The sequence below is a fragment of the Tinamus guttatus genome, unplaced genomic scaffold (genome assembly GCF_059628265.1).
Source record: "Tinamus guttatus ecotype Peru unplaced genomic scaffold, ASM5962826v1 Tinamus_guttatus_pri_ptg001602l, whole genome shotgun sequence".
Classification (NCBI taxonomy): Eukaryota; Metazoa; Chordata; class Aves; order Tinamiformes; family Tinamidae; genus Tinamus; species Tinamus guttatus.
This window is the reverse complement of record NW_028290136.1, coordinates 4,305,792-4,318,192: the sequence shown is the minus strand read 5'-3', so window position 1 is coordinate 4,318,192 and position 12,401 is coordinate 4,305,792. Positions and strand designations below refer to the sequence as shown.

At 38.6% G+C, this 12,401-nt stretch overlaps 1 protein-coding gene across 2 annotated transcripts in view; it reads right to left on the bottom strand.

The window, feature by feature from the left end:
• DSCAM (DS cell adhesion molecule) overlaps nucleotides 1–12,401 on the bottom strand; it is a 367,604-nt gene that overhangs the window by 150,307 nt on the left and 204,896 nt on the right. The window contains exons 6-7 of one of the 2 annotated variants that reach the window (XM_088539324.1): nucleotides 11,974–12,270; nucleotides 10,878–11,153 (exon numbers count right to left, since the gene is read on the bottom strand). In XM_088539324.1, coding sequence (XP_088395450.1) covers nucleotides 10,878–11,153; nucleotides 11,974–12,270 — 573 coding nt within the window. Of the gene's footprint in view, nucleotides 1–10,877; nucleotides 11,154–11,973; nucleotides 12,271–12,401 lie in introns of those variants that run through there. The other variant, XM_088539325.1, reaches the window with a different exon arrangement.

Below are 12,401 nucleotides of genomic sequence, written 5' to 3'. Positions count from 1 at the left end.
TTACTATATATTAGCTTCAGGAGAAAATGTAGCTGTTGGTTTTATCAGAATGTGTTTCTTTTGACCTTACTCCTTTTAGCAAACGAAATGTTCGTGTTCCTCAAACCTGAGTGCCAAGAAGCAAAAAAAAAAAAAAAAAAAAAAATCTTCAAGATGGTCTCAACATGTGCCAGCCCACTGACTTCCTTAGCAGTATTTTTACTCCTTCATCTGTGTCTTATTTCTGGGTTGCAAGGCAGGTGTCTGTGGTAGGTAATATGTCAGTTTGATGCACTTCAATGCATATGTTGACTGCTGTTGCATCAGGAATAAGAAACTTAATCTTTAAGGAAGTAATGCCAACCCCCTCCTGAGGGCAAAGGCATTGGTCATATATGTAAGTTTGTTTACATGTGCATCCCAGAGTGAGAAGGAAAGACAAAGTATGAAGGCCGCTATTTTTTGAATGGCCATTATGCCATTTGATGGGAAGAATTCAGGACAATGAGCATCTGTCAAAGAGAAGCACCATCAGGATGCAGGTATAATGATGCAGGATATAACAACATTAGCCTCATTCTTGCAAGTGATATTGATCTGCCTTATATAGTTGTGAAAAATACCACTATAATAATGTTTTTAACACACTCTGTAATGTCTTTTCCCATCTGCTCTCTCTCAAATTGATAAAATCTGTCTTGTTGCATTACGAAAATCTGGTAGATCAGGCATACAGAAAAAAGGAAGAAAGGGAGAATGAGAGAAGGAGAGAAAGAGAAAGAGAGAAAGAGAAAAACAGAGAGAGAGAAAGAGAGAGAAAGAGAGAGAAAGAAAGAGAAAGAGAGAAAGAAAGAGAAAGAGAGAAATAGAGAGAGAAATAAAGAGAAAAAGGGAGAGAGAAAGAAAGAAAGAGAAAGAAAGAAAGAAAGAAAGAAAGAAAGAAAGAAAGAAAGAAAGAAAGAAAGAAAGAAAGAAAGAAAGAAAGAAAGAGAGAAAAAGAGAGAGAAAGAAAGATTGATTCAGTGCAGTTTACAGTGTTTATTTGAACTTTGAGCACTGGAAATTAACCACTTTTCCACTTGGGAAATAATGGCACAAAATGAGGCAAAATGTCTGCCAATCTCTTCTAATTATCTTAGTGCAGCTAAGACAGGCACCTGAGATATTTTGAATTCTTTGAGTGTCAACAGAAAAAGGCCAAATTTCTCTTAGCATTTATTGACATACAGTTTATAATGCAAGTGGGAATGAGAAATTTTTAGGAGACTGTCAAAAGGTTTTGACATAACCTTTCCCCTTGATGAATGTAAATATCTGCTAAATGCCAAATGGAAGGCACATACATAATGTGCTGGCTAACACATGTCTTCCCAAATCCTCTCTTAGTCTGAGGCAGTATTACAGAAAAACATGCTAAAATTCAGAACAAGGTGGCAAATTGTCTTTGTATTTTCTGTTGAGGATTTGAAGTAATCATCACAAAAATCATATAAAAATGAGACAATATATTGCTCTGAGGATTACGAAATGCACCCTCACCCTCCACTTCTTCGATGAAGAAAACAAGGAGTAAAATCATTAAGTCATACTGAAGCAATTTTCACAAAATATCGATTTGCTAAGCTGAATTTTCCAGTTCTAAAATTTACCTAGCAGCCTGCAGAACACCTCAGAGATTGTCTAAAATACTTACAGATAGCACATTTCTCCTCTACTCAGGTTTTTAAGATATGGAGGAAACCATCATTTATTTCTACTTCACAAAGTATAATGCAGCTGATGCAGCTTGCAGTCCTGACAAGGAGCTTATTTTAAAAGGCAACATGTAATTTAAAATCAGTGCTTTAAAAAAGACAATAGTCTAGCAAAATAACTTGAAAATGTTGAAAAATGTTTTTGAGCTACAATATTTACCAGTTTGTGCGGCTAAAGACAGTTCCCAGTGACCTAACATAACAGATAAATTATCTCTGTGTTAGCCCAGAGAAAAGAAGGGAACAACAACAAACAAACAGTACTTATTAAAAACTTAGACTGAGGAAGAGAGTAAAACAAAGCTGAAATCAGGCTTATCATTTACGAAATACAAAAACTTCCATATATATTTCTGAAGTACAAAGTTCACATATTTAATCCCAATAGAAGAAAAGAGCAAGCTTAACTAACCAACCAGTATACTGCTTTATTATTTCTTTTGTCCAGCAACTGCAGAGCATTAGCTTACAGTACTAGAAAAGAGATGTATACTGATATAAAATGCTATAAAATTGATAGAAAGATTTCTATCAGCTCTATCATAGGTTTCTATCACAGGACAATTCTGTTTAAAATCTGTTTTAATACACACTCTACTGTGTATTACAGCATTTTCCTTCTCTGCCTTGGTTGATCAAACTTCAAAGCTCATATTTATTTTTTGTTTTTGTTATAGTATTTTATAAGAATGTTACATGTCATACTCACAGAGAGAGGGGTGTAAGTGCGTATGAATGTGTCCATGTGTATATGAAGAGATGTTTCTTTTTCTACGTACAATGGGCTAAACAGTGAAAAATCTCTGCTTTACGCTATAAAATGCAATGGCTTGGGAATGCTTGATCGATGAGTGCTTCTTGAATTAAGTGCCTCTTTAAGAAGAGGATCATGGGCCAGACTCATTACTGCTAATGTAGAGAGACTTAAATTATGTTTACTTGCCCTAGCAAGGTCTTCTGTACTTCTGGGGGATCGTTCTGAAGGAGGACAAGGAGGGCTTCCACACTGCTCTCCATTAGCAGAGGAACATCTTTAATTTCTTGCCCTCTGTTCCATGGGAGTTACACTGGAAAGAACTGCTGAGGCAGTTGACTAAAACAGTATTCTGCAGGTATCCTGTCTTCTTCAGTAGCTCTGTGAACAGAATTCTGCTCTCCTGTGGCCCCCTTTTAGTAAAATGAAATTCAATCCCTTTTTTCTCATTGGACACTGTGCATTTTCCTTCAGTGACACTTGCAGGAACTGTGACAAGACTGTAAAATACTTTTAGCAAGGAATACATGAAGTCCATAACTAGTGAAGCATTTTGTAGGCACAAAGGAATTGTCGCCATGCTTGCACAACACAGATCCATTGGCCTATGCAGAGTAATAGCCACCAAACTATGTAGCCTCTTGAAGAAGGCTACATAGTGAAATGGACAAAACTGTTCTGTCTTTGCACAGAGCCTGGTCACAAGCTTGTGATTCGTGTGTTTTATGATCCATCTATTGTTTCTCTGAAACAGGTCTACCTCTTTGGTTGACGGTCTGAGCAATTCTACCTAGCTAGTGAAGCACTTGCTCTTTCCGCTTCTTTTTTCTCTGTATTGAGCCTTATAATTAGGGCATGTCATTCACTGAACTATCCATTAATGACATTAATGAATGTGGCTAGTCTGAGCCATATTCTCTGCTCCCCTGTTGAGTGTTAATGCATCCCGTCCTGAAAATAATTATATTTTATATTACATTATTATATTCGGTATATTCTTCAGTGCATGCATTGAAAAGGAATGAAAAAAACTAATCGCTGTCATGCCTCTTCCGCTGCACAACATTTCCACCTACTTGTAAGCTCGTTGGTTGCCAAAATTAACCCTATATTCAAAGAGGTTGTCTCATGACAATGAGCAATGGTATTTTATCAGTAATTCTGCCACTGAGTGTGGCCATACAAATGCTCTGGTGCAGAGTTACCAGGTTAACTTATAAGACTTTATTCACCACCTCAGTCCTCTCTCCCTCTCCCCACAATGAAACACTGGCAACTTACAGGCTCTCTGACACTATCCTGGAAGTTCCTCCAAATCAGAGACAACTTAAAATGCTATGTAGAAACCAAAAGTGATTTTACGTCATGTCACATCCATCTATAGAACCCCTATTTCAACCTCCGTTATGAGGAAAAAAAGTGCATTCCCTTATCATATCACCATGCAACACAGGACAGAGGAAGATCAGCTCCCTTCCCAGGAGATGCATTTGCCTCTGCATTTTACAGAGAAATCACTCTTGATTCAAAGACAACAGCTGCAAGAGGCATATTAACAAAGCAACAGTTACTTTCATTGTTAAATGTTGTAGGACAAAATGCCTAACTTCCATGTATCCAGAGGCACTCTCTCAGTTGATTTTTTTTTTGAATGTTGAACAGTGAGCAGTTTACACAAACCTGTTAAGTCTCTCAATCTGAGTGTCAAACAGACTGCCTTCTTTAGGCATCCCCCACCAATTAGGTTCTGTGATTTTCACACTGGAAATATCATGGCCAAAGTGCATGTTTCTTCAAGGCAGCCTCCTGTAGCAATTCTACATTCTGTGACCCCAGAATAACCATTCAGGGTGTTTTTTCAAGATCTTTCACAAGACTGGCTATCTATTCTCAACCCATGGCCCATACATAATCCCCACATAAAACAATTCTAGTTAGTGTGGGACATCTGAATAAAAGGAGTTGAAACAACCTTGGAGAGGTCCCAAAAGATACTGCAAAGGAGCATGAGAAAGGAAAGGCAGGAAGAGACGTTAATGAAAGAAGTGTCTGAAGGACGTCAAAGTCAGAAGATTTTTTCACTCAAATCCTTGGCAACATTCATTCAGTAACACTGATTAGAAGTCGTCTTACATATATGCATGAAACTAAATTCATACTTGCTTTAATCCATACCACAGATTGAAACAAGCATAAAAGAAACAGCAAACTGATTCTGTTTGATGACAGCATGCAGCATGGTCCACAGAACCCCTAAAAAGGTCTCCTTGAAAGTCTACTCCTTCTGTGCTTGCATCCATTTTCAACATCTAAAACAGTCCACCCTGAACTGATCTGCAAACTCCATGAATAATACTTATACATTAGAAAAAAACCCAGACATTTCCCTGAAAAAGTAGAAGAGGATCTATTCAAATACTTGCAACATTAAGGTATTTCGAAGTAGTCCCTGTTTATTTGCAAGATTTCTAAAATGAAACAGGAATTTCTGAAAAGAAACAGTATGGGAAAATTCTTTTATCCTGGTCATAAGGGGTGAAGTGCTATCACTTCAGGATAAAGTAATGAGAAGTCTTCTAAATCAGTGAGATACATATGCTCTACAAGATCAGAGAAAGGCCTTTTGAACACTGCACTTCTTTTTTTAATGATGCTGCACCCTTTCCTCTCTGGGGCTTCTTTTTCAATTAATTTCTGCAGGATAAGTGTGAATAGCAGCAAGCTGTTTACATGAGAAGTATGTCCCATGAGACTGATGAAAAGAAAATCATCACTTAGCACTGATGGCTTTTACAGTAGCTGGGAAAACTATTACTATAGATTACATAATAAAAAAATGAGATAATGACTCAATCCTGTTATAAAAATGCTTTAAGATCTACTAAAATGCTATAGAAAAGATGTTGTTATTATTACTTTACCACCTTGATACTTGAAGGTTTATTTTTCAAAGGAAACATGAAACTTATAGACGGTGTGGAAAATAGAGACTCTTACTTTGTTTATTCAACACTTTCCATTATAAGACTGTATTAGTTTGCTTACAATTTGACTTTTGTTTGGGTAGTATTTTTCCAGGACAGGTGTCTGCCTCAGGCAGAATCAGCTGGAAAGTTTCAGTTACTACTGTTTGTCCATTTTCAAGAATAAAGCAGGGAGGGTGGAAGAACAGGGACATAGTAGCCCTTACTCCTGCTATAAAGTAAAAAAAAAAAAAGCATTAGGAGACTCAGAAGTTCCATCAGCACTGTGATTCCTATTTGGCATGTGATGGCATTACTATCAGGCATTCTTCTTGCTTTTCCAATGAAAAGTCATCACAAGGCTGCCCATTTTTTTATTTTATTATTTTAAGCAAAAATAAACAAACAAACCACAGTTATCACATCCTCAGAAGATGTTTTCCAGAGATGAACATCTAAAAGTTTCCATGTTTCAACCTGCACCTAGTTCTCCCATCAGTGGGGGAGTCCATTACAACTACAAGGGAGCAGCTGCAGTCCTGGAGAGACGTCAGAAATAAAAGTGGACAGAATTCATCTCCTTGGTGTTCATAATACTCCTCATACTTGCCCCAGAATGCATGGAGAAGGAAGTGATAGGAATGCATAGAGGAAGAAAGGAGATAGTGGGGCCAAGGGAACAAAGTGGGGGAACCAGCCTGTTGCTGGCAGAGACTGGTGGAGCAGGACCTGCTGCCCATAGACTTGCATTTGGGGGCAGTGGAAGAAGGTCACAGATTTGGAGCAGGCTGGCAGTAGGAATGCAGAGGTGATGAGGAGGTAAAGTGGTATTAGGAAACTGGCTGCAAGTAGAAGTCTTAAGACAAATAAGCAGTGGGGTGGGATGTGGTCTGACTCTGCATGAAGAAATATGTCAAGGGGACAGGAACTGAAAGCATTGAAGACGGGCAATGTGAAGAGGGACAGAAGAGTGTAAATGGAGGCTTGGAGGAAGGTTGGAAGCTTGGAACGGGAAGACTGGTTCTGAGTCATGAGAATAAGACACCAAGGAAATAAGGATTGGGATGGGAAAGGCCTGGAGGACTGATTAGTTCTGGAACCTTGAGCAGAAGTGCCAGGATTAAGGCACGGATGAGCTGGAGAAGACAAGAGTAAAGGACATACTTTAGAGACAAGAACACGGGAAACTTCTGAGGAATATTCCCATTCAGAATCTAGGATGTCTGGCTTTTACTAGTCCTCTGCTATCAGCAGATGCATGTGAACCCCATTGGCAAATCACTAGAGCTGGGTGAAATACAGAATAAGAACCTAGTGCTGCTAAGATTAGTTTTATTTTTGGAAAGGTGCTTAACAAGGCTAATCTTGATGATTGCTTATGTGGATGTCAGTAAATGCCATTTCCATTTTGCAGGAAGGCAGGGGGAAAGTGGGTTCAGTGTGCTTTAGAAAAAAAACTAAAATTGAACTTAAGCCAAGAGAAAACATGTTGAAAGAACATTATTAAAGTTGTGAAGGCAAGCACTGATCAGATATAAAATACCAGAAATTAAACATGCAAGTATAGTCATAGCTTGTCCCTATGTTAGGTATGTGTTACAGGGTGGGTAGATTTCATGGCTGTTGTAAGAACTGGCCAATTCATTTATCTAAATGCAAAAAAAAAAAAAAAAAAAAAAAAAAAACAACAAGCTAAGATGGCTGGATTTCAGATAAGTTCTGTCACAACCTAGGCACAGTTCCAGCAAAGCAATGTCTGCCAAATAGAAACCTGCTTATTTTCCTGCCAGTTTATCCATGCGGCTTTCAAGCAGCCAGCTTAGGGGACTGCTGGCTTCCCAGATCCAGACCTCGAGACAGAGACAAGGGACAGGCAAGGGATGTTTGGAGATGCTGTGCCATGTCTCTGTGGGCCAGGGTCATTGGGGTCTGCAGGCAAGGACACCAGCTCTTCCTAAAAAATAGGCCAAATGATTTCATGTGTTGCTTGATTCCTCTGACCAAGAACATAAGGAAGTTTCTGGCTCAAGGCTGAATAACATAAAGATGTCCAGTTCCCAAGCTTTTGGCTTCCTGACAGCTTGCAGGGTGGGATGCTGTCCAGCAAGGCTCTAAAAGCCACACTGTTGGGTTCCCCAACAGCCAGGATTTCATTCTGAAGTTATTGCCAAGAGACATTCAGTTCTATCTATAATCTTACAGAGATTTCTGTAGAAAGTCCTGAACATTTTGTTTTCAACTGGATATTCATGAAGTTTAAATTACTCTACAGACTGGGCCACCCTTTTGTATTTAATTACATGTTTGAGCTGTTGCGCATCTTTATTTGGATATTACATTTTACAAGTCCTCATTCAAGGTTGAACAAGGGTGCTTTTACATATTGAGGAGTCTGGAAAGAGGGCAGTCAATGAGGCAGAAGATTGAAAAAGAGAAAGACCAGTTTTATGGATAATGCAGATAAATGCTGCACTGAAGGAACCAAATTCTGTATCTCACTCTGTCATAAATCTCTCAGATAATACTAATTCAAAGGCTTAAATCTGTTTCCCAGGGGATTGCTAATCAGAGTGATGTGACTAATTTGTAGGATGCAGCAACTTCAGATGCAACTTCATTTTCAACAGCAGAATGCTTTGAACATATAAGTGCTTTGCGACAGCAGAGACACTTGAAAAAAAAAAAACATGCTGTAGGTTTCTGAATAGAACAAACAAAACATTTGTGGGTACTTCTAAGTTTAGTCTTCTTGTACCACATTCCACATTTACCAAAATCTCCTGATCATCCACGTCCGTTTTGAGAAGGAATTCATGGTTTATGAATACACTCTGATACCACAGAGATTATCATCTCAGAAAAGCTCATGAAGAAATTGATAATTATGCCTTCAGAACAGAAAATGAAAATAAAATACCAAATAGCAGCTCATAAAGTACCATCTATTCTGAATCACAGTTCCAATGACTGGTTTGGAGTCACTCGGGAAGCCTGCAGCAGAACTGAGAACAAACTAACAGGCACGTAATATTGGATATGGCAATGATCACAAACTCTCCCTGTTTCTCTGACAAATAAATAGTGGAATGATCATATAAGAAACTGAAGTATAAATAAGGAGAGTTAGGCACTAATATTAAGTTCATTTCTGATCATGTTTCAGGGTACTTTCAGCTCTAGTATGCAAGCTGGGGCATATTTTATATTTTTCAGAATATGTGCATGAAAATAATCACATTCTCTCCGAATTCTGTAAAGGGAAAAAAAAAAAAAGGCAGGACAAACTTTAACAGCATTTTAAAACAACAGGACACTATTGACTATTTTCTCTCTACTAACTTCCAAGAGACAATCCACAGTATGCTGGATAAAATCTCTATGTAGTTACAGAACAGAACAACATACAGCCATCTAGAAAAACACCATGGCCTTGCTGACCTCCAGCTACAACAGTGTAACCATGAGAATTGTTCATGTCTGACACACAGAGTTCAACTTTGACACTTTGGGCTTAGCATATAAGGACAGAACATGAAACTTTTTTCAAGCAGCAATTTTTTTAGTCAAGACCAGGATGTTCTGAAGTGACTGGGATGCTTTCTGTGCAGTCAACACCGCACGTGCCCTGGGTCACCATTCATACTGCAACTTGCATAGCGAAGGCAGGGTGACACGGCATCACAGGTGCAAGAGAAGCATCTGAGACCCCTGGCACTCCTCAAATGTACCACGTGGCACCACATACTTGTGGCAGTTATGCAGAGCGTGTACAATCACCACCTTTCTGAAATTTCTGAGCAGCCAGTGGCCCTGTCAGCTGAATATTCAGAAAAATGGCAGCCTATTTTCAAGGCATAAGGATGCTGATAAAAGCCACAGTTCATAATCAAAATTGTTAGGGCTGAAAAATCTCTTTCTGGGGGAGGAATTGTCATGTTTGGAATCTATAAGCTATTGGGAGGAAATACAATATTGTGCTTGAGGTACCAGGTATCATTCGAAGTGGCCAGTAATGTTTTGGCTTAAATGCCTGAGCTTTAAGGACAGACTGCTGGATTTTTTGTCTGGTTACCTTCATTTATCAAGTCACTTGAAGAATGGTTTCATTTGAGAAGCAGCATTCCCCAACAGTTTTACCACAGTAAACAGTTAATGCAGTAGCAACTCAATTACTAATTTGACATTCACTGCCTAACTTGTGTGAACAGAATTGCAATATTACTGTGATGTTAAACAAGGTAACACATACGTAAAAGAGACCAAAAAGAAAAAATAAACCCACAGTGAAATTAGATTTTTACTTCACATCACATGAAAGGTACCATTTCTGGTCTCGGGAGGATGAGATGTTATGCCTTTCAGAGTCCCAATTGTTAGTGGCTTAAAGCTAATCCCCTAACCTCTTGAAATAATAAGCAATTACTTCATTCTAGAGTGAAAACAAGAAGGGGCTAAACATACAGAAGAGAAAGAAGATAAAAGATTAAATGTGTGTAACAAAGTCATTTTTACTCAGTATTTTCTGTGTCTTATCCAAGAACAGACACAGAAAGCAACTCTCCTTCCTTCCTCCTTCCCCCTATCAAAAAGCCCAGGAAAAGTTTGTAAGGACATCAGGAAAGGCGACATTTTATTTCAGTTTTTCCTAGAGGCTCACGTGAATTGCATTGATTAGCAGTTCCTTTGCTCAAAACTAGATGCTACTAGATGCTACTGCAATCAGGTTTTCTATCTCTTGTGATCTTGTGAATAGGTCTGAATATTAGCAATACAATGCTAGAAAATTCCGATCCTTGTCTATTGCTGAAGTCTTTCAAGTCCATCTGAACATCCTTCTTTGGTATTCTGTGCACCAATTTTAAACATACTGTTAAAATTTCAAGTTACCTTTATTTATAATTCATTTTAGTGCTACCTTTTTAAAGCACCAGGATCATTTAGAAAATAATACTTACAAATAATAAAGTAATTCTAATGCATTTAGCTTCTCTCTCTGTCTATTGACAGAAAGACATACTTTAAACTTCTAATTTTATTTGTTAAAAGCTGGGAAATGAGTGGCTAATGAAATTGCGGATTTAGTCACGGAGCAGACATACAATCAGCAGTGAAACTTGGGTGACAAAACATTCATCTGCCGACTAAGTGCACACAGTAAAAATAGGGCTCTGGGGTAAGCTTGTAAAAAGCTTGTTTTTGCAATGCTTCCTTTTAGAAATGAATGCTTTGCTAATTGAATGAAGTGCAAGTCAAGAAGGAACACAGCGTATGATTGCTACATACACCATCATTAAAAATAATCAGAAATCTGCATTAGTGCTCCTAAGGTTCACTCACTGATTGCCAATACAAGCCCATGTGGGTAATTCTGCATTCCACAAGCCACATGGCCATTAGCTTGGCTTTGGTTTCCCAAGTGAACTTTACCTTTTACTGTCACGTGAACACTCTGGCTGGTAGACAGCTGGGGTTGAACTAGGACGTTGCACGTGTACTCGCCCTCGTCCACTTCCTTCTGCACGTCTGAAAGCTTCAGCGTCCCATTATTCTCAAATGCCACTTGGCGATGGTTAAAAGGTAACAAGTTTGAGTTCTTGTACCACTTGATGGAGTAATACGGGTAGCCAATTACACGGCAATGGATGTAGGTGTCTCGGCCGGCTATTGCTGTAATATTTTTCATTGGTCGAATGCTTGCTGGCCCTATAAAGGTAAACAGACACTCTTGAAAACAATTTAAAAGCACATTTACTTGAGGAAATATGCATATATATTCTCAGAATATACGAATGTTAGCAACATTTAGAGATGCAGCCTGCATGACACTTCTCCTTAGTGCCTTAGTTGCTTTTAAGAACCACTTATGCAGTCTCCCTAATCTTTATATGCTCTAGTTTTTCCTCACCCTGCAGCATACATACTAATTAGGTGGGGGTATATATTTGTATTATTGAATACTTGCCTGATAAAATCTTTACTGTATTACAAATTAAAGGTTGAGGATGACTTAATTAATGTGAAATACTAAAACTGATACTAAGCTAGAATCCTGTTACACATGAGAACATTGACGAAGTTAGCATTTATTTTGACATATATAAAATATAATACCATGAGGATGGGTATTATGCCATGTATAGCTAGAAATGCAAGCTAAAGTAGCATATACATGAATAATTACAATGAAATGTTGAACAAGTAAAGAAGGAAAGGAAAAGAAAATTTAAAAAAGACAAACATGCACAGCAGGACTAAGGTAAAGAAACAACGAAGTAAGAGAGTGAGTATAGGAAAAAAGACTGTAGAACACAAGCCAAAGGATATCTTCAACATTTAACCACACCACACATTTTCTAGATGGGGCTGAAGAGGCAGGGTGAGAAAACAGAGAGGAGAAGAAAAGGAGAGGAAAAACAGTAAGTTGGTTTTGGCATTCCAAGACTCAGTTCAACACATGCAACAATCTTCTTCTCCACTACAATGAGTTATGTGTGTTTTTTTGAGGAGCTGATTTGACAAGCACCTCTTACGTTTATTCGAGCCTGGTACAGGACGACTCCGGCAGAGTTGTTGGCAGTACAGCGATAAACTCCACCGTCTCGGACCTGAGTGTTAGAGATATTCAGGTAACTGACCACGTTCCCTTCAGAGGTGATAATCTGACTGATACGATGACTGCCATCCTTTACTATGGGATCTTCATCCAGTGTCCAAGTGATTGTAGGCAGAGGAGTTCCCTTCACATTGCACATAAGGGAGACTGGCTCTCCTGGGCTCACTACTTTCTCACTGAAAGCAGAGATAATTTTGGGAGTTCCATCTGCCAAGGAAAGAAAAGTAAGAGAACAGTATATATGTGCTGTACAGTTCTTCCTTCTGTCTTTGCCTATCACAGGAGCCAGGAAATGCAAACAACTGTGCTCAAGATAAGGGAGCAAAATAAATTTTCCT